The following is a 15,086-nucleotide window of genomic DNA, read 5'->3' on the forward strand; positions in this document are numbered from 1 at the left end:
TCAGAAATAAGCTTTTTCATTTTCTTGCTGAGAGTGAAATGATAAGATTATATTAAACACATGTTTGTAAGGTAATCATGAAGCTACCGCGAGCAGCCAGTCAATGTAGCTTAGCATAAAGACAACAGGGGGAAACAGCTAGCCTGGCGGTGACAAAATTGCATACCAACACCTCTAAAGCGCACTTGTGAGCCAATATTTCTGGTTTGTTTTATTCGTACAAAAACCGATATGTAAAAATTAAACCTTATGCTTTAAGGGGTTATGTGCTTGTCTTTTTCTTGAAGTTGTCAGGAAACCATTACATAATTCGGTTATTGCACCCATGAAACCACAATGTATAATTGTTACGCTTTTGTGTGGATTAAACCATAAACATATACCATGTTATTTAATTAGCTTTAAAAGTGCTTGGTGGGCAGATCTGTTGCACAGAGCCAGACTAGCTGTTTCCTGATGTTTACAGTCTATATGCTAAGCTAAGACAACCAGCTGCTAGCTGTAGCTTCATATAGAATGAACAGACATGAGATGGGTATTGATATTCTCCTCTAACCTTGGCAAGGATGTATATAAGCTAATTTGCCATGACATCAAGCTATTTCTTTAAAGTACAAGGAAACTTACTTCAAAATAAGTAAATTGTGTAACCAAACCAAGGGTGACATGACAATATGAGTCTTCACAACATAAAATACACAACATAAAGGATTTCCATTACTTATCAAAGATGCAGGTCTGTTTAGTGTTTAGTTATGCGTTTGAGTTTGCAGGTGAACATCACCTGTAATCAGTAGAGATGATATGACAATCATCACTCTGCTCTACGGTTTATCCATAATTCACCTGTAACTACACAGATAACCGACTACTTTGCCGCCATCTCTTTCCCCAATCTCAGAAGCGTGGGAGATCCCATTCGAGGAGATATCTGACCTGCAGTGGGTGGGCAGCGGAGCCCAGGGCGCCGTTTTTCTGGGCAAACTGTACGGACAGGAAGTGGCCGTAAAGAAAGTCCGAAACATCAAGGAGACAGACATCAAGCACCTGCGCAAGCTCAAACACCCCAACATCATCACTTTCAAGTTAGTAGGAATGATCAGTGGACTTCTTATAAAACAAAATGTGCCAAGCATTCCACACAAAAAATGTTGTCCATTCATAACAAACATTGTAACATCTCTAATATGTTCTGTCTTAACATACTTCTCTACACTCTCAGAGGTATTTGTACCCAGGCTCCATGTTACTGCATCATTATGGAGTACTGTGCCCAGGGACAGCTGTACGAGGTGCTGAGGGCAGGCAGGAAGATCCATCCGTCCCTGCTCATGGACTGGGCCATGGGCATTGCTGGGGGAATGAACTATCTTCACCTCCACAAGATCATCCACAGAGACCTCAAGTCACCAAAGTAAGTTTTGCAGACCTTGTGAAAATTTATTGCGTGGTTACAGCTCTGTAATCCTAATGTAAATGATAATGTTAGAGCAAACAAGTCACTAAATAGACACATTTAAACTTTAGGTCCAACTTGGATGACTCAGTTCCCTCAGAATACTTTTTAGAGGCCGGAGGAGATTCAATTATCCAATAATTTACAAGAAAAAGCAAATATCAGAAAAAACATAATTCTTTGTAGCAGTAAATGGTTTGAATAAGTATTCACTAACTGTATGGTATCGTTTTTATGTCTATACGTGCCAGTGATAGCCGAGGGTAGAGGCATTTTGTTTTCCGGTTATCTGTACGTATACGTTTGCCCTGTTCTTGAGAACGCCATATTTCAGAAACGCCTTGAGGATTTATGTCAAATTTAGCACAAACGTCCACTTGGACTCAAGAATGAACTGATTCAATTTTGGTAGGCCAAGGTCACTGTGATGATAACATATTTTTGGCCATAACATAAGAATCCATACACTAATTATGACAACATTTTACACAATTGTCTAATAGAATTCACTGGTGAATGATCACATTTTAGACATGAAAGGTCAAAGGTCAACTTTATTGTGACATCATAATGTTCTGCAAAAACAATTTCCACAGCTCCGAAACAGAAGGGGAGACATTTGACTTGGTGACAATAATCTTTAAAACTGTGGTGATTGTATAGATGTTCTGTGATGCTGGGTTAAATGTGTGTGAAGCATACATGTTTCCCCAATAAATATGCTTAATAACTTTTATCAAATCCAACAGTCTTTATTACATTTATTAAATCAGTATGGACAGCCATGAATGTAAACTGCAACTCAAGGTACCTACCACCACGTGGCAGCAATTATAGTTAATTATTTGTTCACAGATGAGCTCAAATAAACTTTCCGTCCATGTTTCATTCCAGCATACTGATAACTTACGATGACGCAGTAAAGATTTCTGATTTTGGCACGTCCAAGGAGCTCAGTGAAAAGAGCACCAAGATGTCCTTTGCCGGTACGGTGGCCTGGATGGCTCCTGAGGTCATACGCAACGAACCCGTCTCAGAGAAAGTGGATATTTGGTAGGTGTCATAACCCCTTAACACTGTCCTTTTGCACTGATGAACCTTTGCAATTTTCCCTTCTGATTGTCTTATCTGTCATTGAATCAACATAAAATCTCATTAGTCACAGCCTACTAGAGCGCAGGATCCTATTTCCAGAAAATCTATTGAGTATTATGTACAATATCTCATTACATGAAATTCTATAGGGCCTCGGCCATATCTGATGGGTTGCCCTAAGTTAAGCCCTGATCTCCCCCAATACATTCTCCCCCTCTCTCTCCCATCCTACATCCCTCCATCACTCTTCCTCTCCGTCCTGAAAGGAGCACTGGCTAATTTATAATTGATTTGCCAGATGCTGCAGTGCTCAGGAGAGGCTGGAATAACCTTCCAAGCCTGCGGATGGTTTGGCCCGGAGCCAGCAGTGCATTAGAAGAGAAGTGAAAATAGGATTAAAAAGCTTTTCATGTGAAAAAAGAAAGCAAAGCATGGGTGGATACTATACAGTTTTGTTTAAATGTCTAATACTCTGTTTATAGAGTAGTCCATACCATGAAAAGAGTGAGTCAGAGAAGGATGTGGTGAAGTATTACGTTTTATTTGTATTTTTTTTGTGCTGACATACTTTGGTAGCTGGTACAACTCATGTTCCTGTCTGATCTTTATATAAGGACTATACTAAGATAGCCACAGGTAATATTTAACATAATCATATTTTAAAGTGGAATAAATTAAGTAAATCCAACCATATATGTTCCTGTGAGGACAACTATATGCAGAAGCGCGCTACTAAATAAATAGAAGAATAAAGAAAAAAGTACTGTTAATCATCAAGCCTAAAGGCTATACGCTCAAAGTGAGACTGGTAATAAATAATTATAGATATTTAAAAATCAGTGTTTGACTGGGACATATGCCAACAACATGGAATTATTTATTGACTGACTTCAGTATATTGCTTCATTGTATTATGTAGAATAACTGTAAAGCAGCAGTAAGTTGTTTCCCTTTTTTTTAATTACTGGGTCTATGGATACAATTATCAAAGAAAATTATTGTCATGACAAGAGTAAAGTTTGGTTAAAAACAACAACAAACATGGGGATTTTCATTCCTTTATCTTCAAATGAAAATCGTAACAAAAGTGGAGTGCAAAGTGCAGATTTATTTACAGTGCACTACATAACCTTCATCTGCAGTGGCATATTTCTACATTTTTGTGTTGTTAATTTGAGACACTGAATTGACAAATGAGCTTTTCATTTTATTATTGAATTATATTACACTGTAAAAAAAAAAAATCAGTAACGTAGTAATTCATCAACTCATTATGTGCTAACATTTGACCTGGTCAAAAAAATGCATTGCCTTGAAATCAAGTAGGCCTATCTCTTCTTGTGCATTTATGTCACAAATCATAGAGAGATGGAGAGACTAAAAATATACATGTAAACACAACGTCACGCACCTCCTGCGTGTGATGCTATTGGCACCTTGGATACAGTACATGGTTACCATGGCAACACCAAGAGTCACCAACAACAGACTTTCCTTAGTTGCATGCCCCATGGGCCTGCTTTCATGCTCCCCCGCCAAACAGAGGCAGCCATGGAGCTCATCAATGAAACACTAGTAGTGAAATAAAGCGTCTTGTTTTTAGCAAAAGATGGGAAATCAGATTTTTCATCAAATACTGTATTTTTTTTGTTGGAGCTTAGATGTATTTATAAATGGACCTGACACCATGATTATTACTAAAACACACGTATATGTACTTTATATGTAGAGTATGAAGCAATTAATGGGAAATATCAACATACTGAATGTTATTATGGTTATTACTAGTGTACCATTGATTTGATTCCAATGACTGAAAAAAGGTTAGCAGTGATAAAGCGTTTATTAATAACAAACTGATTAAACGTTGATAATAGGGTGTCAGAGACTACCCACAAGGCATTAGCATCAAAGGCTTTTTTACAGTGATAAAGTGTCCCTCAGATGTCACAGTTGTACTTTAAAGGTGCAATTTGAAATATTGACAGCTAGTGTTTAAAATACTGCAGTACAAATTCAAAATATTGAAGAGTCTTCTCCCCGGCCACCTCCTCCCCAGACTTGAAGTTCAAAGAGGTTGCCAGGCTGAGACCGCAGCGTCCACAACAATATTGCAAGATGCTTGTCTCAAGTAGCCAGACATTACTTCACAACACAGCAGAGTAGCTAACTTTAAATGCTGGCTATATTGACAGTCTTAAAGGTCCGTGCTCACGCGGAGCTCTGTACCCAACTGACAGACACACCTTTTCCGCTTAAAATTACGCTAGGAACCGCTAGAAATAACCCTAACTTGCCGTCCTCTCCACCCGAAGAACACACTTCATTGGGTTTACGGCAATAATCGCTAGACTCACTGCCAACTCACAGCACTCCCGATGTATAGCACTCCTCTCTTGACTTAAAGTAACCCACCGTTGTTGGCTACGGCCGCTGAACAGGCTACACGTTGAGTAACAGCTGTGACTGCTTGCCTGGTCCTCCTGTAACGTTAGCAGTTAGCAAGGTTAGCATGTCAGCGTTAGCCAGGACCAGTCATGATCCCTTTACTGGCTGTGTCTCACTTGTTTTTGCAAGTTACCAACTCGAGTACTCTAGCTAATTAATGTGAGTACACTAATATTGAAATGACATAAATTGCCCATCCCTTGTGGCTGTGATAAATAAGCGTGAAGCTAATGCATGTGTTCAGAAGGAAATTAGCAAACTTGGCATCTAACCTGTCTCCATCTTTTAAATAAATCTTCAATATGTACCCGTGTTTTTTAGTTCTCTGGTCACGCAACTGTTAAAAACATGCCGTTTTTAGGTTTGGTAGAATCTATCACCATTGATCCTTTGTTTGCTGCTGGGCTCATCATGGGTTCATAGGTATATTTGGCAACCTGGCCTGACTGGGCAGTTGATAACAACACACAGGCCAAGACACAAACTGAAATTCAGACACGGAATGGAAAATTAGCATTGTTGAAAAAAAACAAAAAAGATAGTATTTCTACTTAGCATGTTTCTTTAATATCGGATTAAGCATTGGGGTAATTTTGGGATTTCTTATAGTAAATATGTTACATATTGGACCATTAAATCTCAAGATTTAGATCCTCAAAATTAAAAGAGTGACAATTCAGTCACGCTTCCTTTTATCTGTTCACTTCACATCTTTATCAATGTGTCTGAAAGTAAATATCACCTCTCTGCAGGTCATTTGGTGTCGTGCTGTGGGAAATGCTGACAGGAGAGGTGCCCTATAAGGACGTGGACTCCTCCGCTATCATCTGGGGAGTAGGCAACAACAGTCTACATCTGCCTGTACCTGATAGCTGCCCAGACAGCTTCAAACTGCTCCTGAGGCAATGCTGGTGAGTGGTCGGGAGGGAGGGAGGGGCAGAGATAGATGGAGGGAAGAATAATGATAGGGAAAAAGAAAGTTGAGGCAATAGCACTAAGAGAATATAATGAAGTTAAGAAGGCTGAGACATCAAAACAACATAAACAGCGGTAACTTAAAATAAGATTGGAACGGTTTTGTGTCTTCCATTTCAAAACATTTGTTTAAATTGTCCACAGGAACTGCAAGCCAAGAAACAGGCCTTCGTTCCGACAGATTCTCCTGCATCTAGATATCGCCTCAGCAGATATCCTGTCAACTGCTCAAGAAACATACTTTCAGTCTCAGGTAAACTTCTTTTATCACTGCCAAGAGAACTCAAAACTCAGAAGCTACTTTGATATCCAAACATGAGTACAATTTGATATAATGACTTAAAAATAAAAAATGTTTTTATCATTACAGAGAAAGTAGACATAGAAGTGAAATACAGTTAAATCTTGTTTAGACACTGTATGTATACTTACTGTATATGTATAAAATAGAATTAAGAATCATCATTTCCCAAGTTATTAAACAAGACATATTTGACAAGTCTCTCTTGTCAAATATATATAAATAAATAGACATTTGATAAGGTACACATGAGCTCCGTACATCTCTTAATAGAAGACCTCCTGTCAGCAGCCACTATCTCTAAAAGTCCTTTTGTTATCAACCCACTGCCATTTGTTTCCAGTCTGCTGCAATAACTGCAAGCAGTGCAGCTGCACTGGGGCCCATGCCCCTCGGGATCCCACTAATAATACCTGTCCTTTCAATCACAACATATTATTGCTGGTCTTTGTTCCTTGTCACATGAGAGATATCTTTCTCATTCTCCCATCATATGATAGTGAAGGTCTTTGTGATGGAGAAGGGTGTGTCTGTGATGGATGATGGATGATGGATGGTTGGCCAATGATAAATATGTTGACCACTGAAAATCCAAACAGATGGACAGGAGGAAAGTAAAATTGTGTGGAAGATATGTCTTTAGTCAGCCATGCAGAACCACAAATCCATTTATAACTCAAGTATGTATAATCGTTAGACACACTTGTACACACAAACACACAAAATGAACAAGATTTAATTTTCTCTTTGCAGCCACCCACTGCCTCCTCCTTTTTTGATATTACTTGATGCAAAAAATACAAACCTCTTGCACTCACTCCACTTATCCTTGATCCTTTATTTCTTCCTGTTCCCCTTCCCCCCTGCTGCAACCCTCCCCAGCTTCTCTCCTCTCTGCCCCATAATGGATTTTTCTTGTGACGTTAGAAAGAAGTATTTGCTACTGGAGTGTATTGATTGCTTTAATGGTTGGGTGTAGAGAGCAAAGAGAGAGAAGAAAGAGGGGACTGGAGACATGGAAGAGTATGCACAAGAGTCCATTAGCTTAATAAGAAGAGCATCACTCATGCACAGACAGAAATATATACACACACACACACGTACACGCACATGCATGTATATGCACACACTCATATATCAGACTTCCTTTGTCTTTTGATATGACAGGTATCAGATAACAGCTGTCACGCTACATTGTGTACAAAAAAAGAATGCCCATGGTGCATCTTTTTTTTTCTAGTCATGTCAGTTTATGTTCAGTTTCGCTCAGTGTATTGATTATCCTCTGACAGCTTAATGGGCTTTGTTTCATTGATACACATGAACCCTCAGTCACTCTGCAAATAAGGGGCTTTTTTTTTCTCCAAGATCCTGGTGCAATGAAGTTTATTCTCAACATTGATATCTGTTGTTGTTAATATTTATTGTCAAATGAAGTCGAGTCATACTTTATTATCCCAATGGAAAACACAGGAATGACTGCATTTTCCAAGTGCTGTATCTCCATAGGCAACTAAAGAGGGAGTAATTACAATATTGGGAGTAGAAACATTGATCATATTGGGGTGATCGTAGTAACATTAAAAGATGGAGAAGACATCAGTTGTAGTTTCAAATTATCTGAACCCTCATAACCACAGATACCGTTTTGGATGTCAGCAAAGAGACATTTCTTATATTTGTACCAAGTAGGCAATTTGCTATTTTTTTAAGAGGAAAAACTTTTGTATTTTCAGTAACTCTCCAATTACAAATCCATTTGCTACTTTAGCACCATGGACAGCATCATGGGTTTTTCAATACAGTTAGGCTACTGATAGATCCAAGCCTTGGCACAAACTACAGTCAGATAAAGCATCATGAGTCAGGCAGACAAGACCAACAGATTCCAGTAAATAACCCCTCTGGTAACACGGGATGCAGGTTAAGATTTTTGGTCATTTCGCTAACCATGGGGATGGTGAGGGGATCCCCCCTCAAATTGCCTACTGCTTATGCATGTAAAATGGTGAAATACTCAGTTACTGTAAGTCATTAATACTTGCTCTGATGAATGTGTTTAATGTGTTTCACCAGGCGGAGTGGAGGGACGAGGTTAGGCACCACTTTGAAAAGATCAAGTCTGAGGGGACATGTCTTCACAGGCTGGATGAGGAGCTGATCAAACGACGCAGAGAAGAACTCAGGTTAGCAAAGACATATGTAACATAACGTGCACACAAAGAGCATCTAGATGAAGATATAATTTGTGGATATAAATATGTATATATATACATTTATATACACTACCGGTCAAACGTTTGGGGTCACTCACAAATTTCCATTGGACTCCATTATAGACAGAATCCCAGCTGAGATCAGTTGCCTTGTTTTTTTTAACCAGGGCAGCAGTTTCCAGATTACATTATGTGATTACATAATTGCAAAAGGGTTGTTTAATGTTTTCTTAGTTAGTTTTTTAAAATAATATCAGATTAGTAAACAAAATGTGCCTTTCGAACATTGGATGAATGTTTGCTGATAATGGGAAATGTAGATATTGCATTAAAGATCAGCCACCCACCCAGATCAGCTGGTATCCTGTCTATAATGGAGTGAAATGGAAATTTGTAAGTGACCCCAAACTTTTGACCGGTAGTGTACATATATACCAATATCACTAAAAACATGAGGATAAGCTTATTAAAACACCAATGCAATTATGTTATTAGTACATAAATGTATTGTAATGTAATTCGTTCTCCCCATTTTCCTCTACACACAGACACGCGCTGGACATCCGGGAGCACTACGAGAGGAAACTGGAGAGAGCCAACAATCTCTACATGGAGCTTAACGCCATCATGCTGCAGCTGGAGATCAAAGAGAAAGAGCTTCACAAGTATGAAATGTTTCATAGTTTTACAACATTGAATCAACGAAAAAGTATGTCATATGTCATGTGAAATCATATGAAAATACAATTTCCGTAAAATGTAATCCTGACAATCCTTTAATTTAAGCATTGCAAAAGTGATAATATTAAATAAATGTATAATGTGGGGGATGGGGGGGGGGGGGCAGTCTGGGCAGTGTCCTTATTTAGGATCCTATTGGCCCGAGGGTAGATTCCTGTGCCTCTTTGTGCTGGCTTGGTGTGTCCGGGACCTTCTTTTTGACCTCAACAGAGAGAAAATGAAGGCTGTTGCCCAGGTGGTTTGGATCTGACTGATTCTCCTAGCCTTTGTCTTACAGCAACTGATGTAAATATCCTTTAGGCAGGGTAGTGCACCACCTTTTGTATGTCCAGCCGAATAATCCACTTTCAGCAAGGCCATGCAGTCCTGTTTGGTGCTGTTCCGGCTCCTGGAAGTGATGTTCCTCGTCAGTATGCTCTTGGTGATGCAGGAGCAGAAACTTTTTTGTCTCTGCCTTTCTCCATACTGAGTCAGTATGCAGCGCTCAGGTCATGTGATCAAGTGATGTGGACACCATGCTACTTGAAGCTGTCCCATCTCTCTATCGAGGATCCGTTGTAGTTCCTTCCCTACTTCTTTGCAAAGCCCTTATATTCATGAGTAGGTTGTTTTCGTGAAATCAGCGGGTCAGGTCCTGTACTTCTTTCAGGGAGGCCTTTTCATTGATGTCTGTAATTAGGCACAGTACAGCTGTGTGGTCAACACACCTTTCCGGGTGAGATAGGGTGGGGTGGAGGACGAGTGCTTTCCATTCCATTCCATTGACAGTAGGTGATCTGTAAAGGGTCCTATGCTGAGTAGTGAGTAGCAAAACAGTCTATATCAACATCGTTTAATTTCCAGGATTGTTCAGGTACCGCCAAAAAAAATGCTAGATGTCCGTAACCTTATGCATTCTTTGTGTTGGCACTCTAAACTCTGGTCGATTAATGAGGAATATGGTTAACTGCTCCTCAGATTTCTGCAGGGTAAATCCAGACAACTACATCAAGTTTTTTGTTACAAGACTAAAACAACTATTGAACGTACACGTTACACCAAAACAAGTTCCCAAAACAAGTTCCCAAGTTCCGTGCGCTTAGCTCTGCCCAAGGTGATTGTGATTGGTTTAAAGAAATGCCAATAAACCAGAGCATGTTTTTCTCCCAACCCGGAATGTTGTGTGGACTAGCCAGACCCTCCTCCATAGCACTGTGAAGGAAGGTCTGGCAATGCGGGACTAGGTTTAAAGCATTTCATCACCACAGAGGTGAGTGCCACTGGGCGGTAGTCATTCAGGCAGACTGGTCTTGTTTTCCTGGGCACAGGAATGATGGTGGAGTTCTTAAAAGATGTGGGTGTGACAGACTGAGGCAGTGATAGTTTGAATATCATTGTGAATACCGGTGCTAGTTGGTCAGCACGCATTTGAGGACCTGCCAACTGATATCGGAAGGTGCTTCATAGGTGTTTACATGCTTTTAAGCCCCCCTGAGCTCATACCCAGAAAGGGAAATGGGTGTGAGAGGTGCACCCATCCATCAATTAACCTCTGCTTCAGCTGTTGTTGCTTTTTGGTTGTCGATGGCCTAAAAGTAATGTGGCTTTTGGTGCTGATTAGAAAAAGACCCTTTAATGTCAAAGTAATGTAGATACAGGTTATCTAAAAAATGCTTTAAATTATTTAAAAACAAAATACAAAATACTTAATGCATTAGTCAATGTTTAGTAGATGCCCCTTTAGCAACAATAGCCTTGAGACTGTGTGGATAGGTCTTTGCACATCTGGACATTTTCTGTCCAGAGTTCTGTCAGGTTTGGTTTTTGTGAGTGAAAAGCCAAAGAAATGGTTAGTCAGACAGACCTACGGCTGTATTTTGTAGTCATTTTCTAAATGCATCACACTGTAACAATAGGAAAACTAGTGTTGCAATTATTCAAATATTTTGGAAAAGGTCATCCGTAATGTGAAGTGAAGGGCCATTACAACCAAGTCACACAGGGCCTTTGCATGTAACAAAGCGCTCTCTTATGCCATGCCAAGTATCCGTTGACATCCATTAAATGAGTATTGGCTTTGTGTTTTAAACAGGAGGGAGCATTCACTGGACAAAAAGTACCCGGGCTGTTTCAAACACCAAAGCTCCAGACAGTCGGCCTCCTCCAACTCGATGGAGAAACTCATGAAGAAACGTAATGTACCTCAGAAGCTGCCTTCATACAGCAAGAGGTGAGGCAGCAAAGAGTCATTTCAAATCAGCAGCATTTATATGTGATGGTTTGATCAAGTTGCTCTTCAATATTATGTGAGCCCCAAAGTTATGTTGAAGGATAAATCTGTAGATTTTCTTATTGTCAACAACTCCCAAGTGTGCCAAATCTGCATCTTAAATAACAAATATCACTATTTACTCCTGTTTGAGTAATGTTTGCTAAAAAACACTGAAACCAATTTGAAGTATTTCCAATTTTTTAAACTGACTTTATATATTTATGAACCTTTTTAAAAGACTTACATCTCCAGGAGGAACTAATGGGCTTGGTTCTGAATGCAGAACCAAGCCCAAGAGTAGTTGGAAAGTGTTAATTTAGGGCAATTGTTGACAATGACAAAAAAATAAGCTATCAACTGGCATATTGAACAAGGCGCATCAATAGAATCTATCTAGCAATTTATGCATTTAAATGTTTTTTTCCCCTGTTTTCTATTAATTATGTCCCTGTCCTTTCCAGGCCAGACTTACTGAAGTCAGAGGTCATCCTCCCCAAACTGGACTCTTCCATGACCCAGGTCACAATCCCCAACAAGGGCTCTACTTCCCCTGGCCGCTCACGGCGAGGAAAACCCCGCTACAGGAAGGCTGGTAAAGGCAGCAGTGGGGACTTTGCTCAGTTGAAAGCCACTCTCTCCTCTTCATTAGCCATGATCAACGCCACCTCATCTGTGCCCAGCAGTAAGCAGCATATGGACCCCAGTGCAGCCCTCAGGGGCCTGCAGCACGATCTTCTGCTCAAGAAGATGTACTCCTCAAGTCCGGATCTAATTTCAACCACCTTGGAGGCTGAAGGCCGGAGGAAGGGGCAGGTTGGGCCAGGGCTGGACAGAGCTGGCAGTCAGAGCGCCTCAGCCGGGCTGGGGGAAAGCAGAAGGACTGGAGGGCCTGAGGAGGGGCCGGATGTGGGTTTAGGGAATGATGACCTAGTAGACACACCTCCACGCAGTGACACGCCCAGTGAGGATGCAGCTTCTATCCCGTTTTCCAGCAGCCCCGACTCCCCGTGCGGCAGGGGAGCAGCTGCAGGGAGGGCGTCTGTGCTCGGGAACCCACGTGTTTCCCACGAGGGTGAAGAGAAGGAAGACGGGACGGTGATCACGCGTTCACCTAGAAGTCAACGTCTCACTCCTGCAGCACTGCTGTACAGGGCAGCAGTCACACGCAGTCAGGTGAGACTTTAACAGCATTGTCTAAGGAGGCAGTCACACATACATTGTCTATTCTTGGCCCAGTTTAACTAAATCATTTTGACTTCCACCTTATAACCAACAATTATATAGCAGTGAGAAAGGGAAATGTAACCATTTTGATTAATTTGTAATTTGTTGCCAGTTAAGCAAAACATTTTCCTTCCTTTATTAGTGTATCTGTCTTGATTCAAACCGAAGCACAGGTACAAATCAGCATCTGTTGAGGTGTCAAACAACAGATAAAATCCCGCAATGCTATGAAGATTGAATTGATTTGCTGTCATAATTGACACTGACAATGTTTAGCTTGGAAAAACATGTAATCAGTCCAACACAATAGCCATCAATCCATTAGGTACAATCCTCTTTTTTCTTAGATGCCATGCTACAGTGCTACAGTATTAAAGACATTTATATAGTTAATTACTGCCTTCTTGGGATTTGTCCGTAGTGGTAGTTGCAACTCCAACATCCTGTTTAAAATGTGTTAGCCAAGTCCCCACTGCTGCTGTTACCAAACTTGTATATTTCACAAGTACATTTTTTAATTTATTTATTTAATCTAGACTGTTTATTGATCCCCACTTTACAATTTACATTCTGTTTTGTAAGAAATCAATAAACACAGGCCTGAAAGACACACACACACATGCTTAGGACCTATTTATGCACAAATAGAGAGATGTCAGAGTGAGTGGGCTGCCAGCTGCCAGCGCCCTGAGAGCTTGGGGTGCTACGTTCCATCAACCACTTTGGAATTGGGACTTGAACCAGCGACCAAACCAAGCAACATGCTGTTAATTTTGTCCGCAGAGACGTGGAGTGTCGTCAGAGGAAGAAGAAGGAGAAGTGGACAGTGAAGTAGAGTTGCCAAGGAGACGGTAAGAGTTGCTAAACAAAATAAATATATTTATTGAAGACCTACTATATTCACGATTCCAACTGTGCATTCACTTAAAACAGTTTACGTTTATGTAAAATTACATTTGAATGCCAGAAACACATTGAATGTGAATATTAGCAATAAACAATTAGGTGTGATCTTTATATTCACAATGCAATGCCAAATGTTTCACTTGTTTTTTAAACATGAATATTGTCTAATTTTACATACTACAGCATTTTGAGTCTGAATATGCCTGTAGGTCTGTTATCTCACCTACCATATTGCTCCACTGTTAATAACTTCCCATATATGTATTATTTCTTATTGTATTCCCACTCAGGCGTCCCGTTAGCATGAGCAAGTGCCAGTCCCTGTCCACCTTCAGCTCAGAGAACTTGTCGGTCTCGGACGGCGAGGAGGGCAACACAACCGACCACTCCCACAGCGGCACACCAGACGTGGTCAGCACCAACACTGACGAGCGTCTGGACGACAAGAGTGACGATCTGCTGTCTCAGGGCTCTGAGATTCCCGCTGACCCGTCCGAGCCAACCCAGCTGGGCTCTGACGGGCTATCTGAGAAGGAAGCTATTCTTCGCCAGGTCAAGACACAGCTTGCTAGTAATGACCACAATTATGAGGTAGGCTGCAGAGAATGAATGAAGGCAGAATGCATGAAACAGATAAACAGTATAGAGGCAGACAATAGGTCAGAAACTGCATTTGTAGTCAACATCAAAGAGTCCGTTGCTGCTCTAACTCCAATTATTCATGGTTTTGTTTCACACCAGGGCCTGTATGATGACTCGGACTGTGACAGTGCAGAGCTGGACCATTCAGGTAGTGCGGAACCTAGCCAACCTCCAGCCAACTGGTGAAAATCTGACACATCAACCCACTCAAACTCCTGCAGATCTGGTCTGTGAATGCCTCTTTAACTCTAACAGACCTTTGAATACACAGTCATAAGCAGCAGGGACATTGCAAAGGCAGGAAATGAAGGCGCATCTTCAAAGCGGGGGGGCAGAAAATCCCATTTCATTTGAGATAAAATGCCTAACAGTGATGTGAGACTGAATTGGGACACAGCTGAGCTGACAGAGCATCAGCCACCGAAGCAGCTGGCCCAAGATCAGCTTTGCAAAAACACCTCAACAACAGAGGCCTCAGTCAAAGAAGCCATCAACACAACTGTCCATTAATGTCTCTTTTAATCTTCCATGTTGATTTGTATTTTGATCTCCGTCAAAAAAAATGGTCATGTTATTTCACATCATGTCATATGAGGACATGATCATAAGATCCAAATCAGGGCACAATTATATTTTAATGTTTGTATTGTCAACATCAATGGGGCAGCCACTGATGTTACTACTTGCACTTAATTTATGAAATGTACTGATTTACTCTCAATCAGGTTATATTGCGTTTACTCTTCAATGTTATGCACTGACTAATTTATTGCTATTTTACAGTAAAAAAACAACAATGTTTACATTTTTCATTTGTTTAAATGTTTTAAT

General features: G+C 40.5%; 1 protein-coding gene across 3 annotated transcripts in view; it reads left to right on the forward strand.

The window, feature by feature from the left end:
* The window catches only part of LOC117943579 (mitogen-activated protein kinase kinase kinase 12-like), a 30,444-nt gene extending 15,864 nt beyond the window's left edge, over nt 1-14,580 (forward strand). For all 3 annotated transcript variants that reach the window (XM_034869796.1, XM_034869797.1, XM_034869795.1), the window contains 12 exons: nt 902-1,085; nt 1,223-1,414; nt 2,351-2,509; nt 5,752-5,910; nt 6,119-6,227; nt 8,352-8,461; nt 9,040-9,156; nt 11,304-11,441; nt 11,945-12,656; nt 13,491-13,558; nt 13,904-14,204; nt 14,355-14,580. In XM_034869796.1, coding sequence (XP_034725687.1) covers nt 902-1,085; nt 1,223-1,414; nt 2,351-2,509; nt 5,752-5,910; nt 6,119-6,227; nt 8,352-8,461; nt 9,040-9,156; nt 11,304-11,441; nt 11,945-12,656; nt 13,491-13,558; nt 13,904-14,204; nt 14,355-14,441 — 2,336 coding nt within the window. In that variant the 3' untranslated portion in view covers nt 14,442-14,580. The remainder of the gene's footprint in view (nt 1-901; nt 1,086-1,222; nt 1,415-2,350; nt 2,510-5,751; nt 5,911-6,118; nt 6,228-8,351; nt 8,462-9,039; nt 9,157-11,303; nt 11,442-11,944; nt 12,657-13,490; nt 13,559-13,903; nt 14,205-14,354) is intronic.
* The last annotated feature ends 506 nt before the right edge of the window (nt 14,581-15,086 follow it).

This window comes from Etheostoma cragini, chromosome 4 (assembly GCF_013103735.1).
Source record: "Etheostoma cragini isolate CJK2018 chromosome 4, CSU_Ecrag_1.0, whole genome shotgun sequence".
Lineage (NCBI taxonomy): Eukaryota > Metazoa > Chordata > Actinopteri > Perciformes > Percidae > Etheostoma > Etheostoma cragini.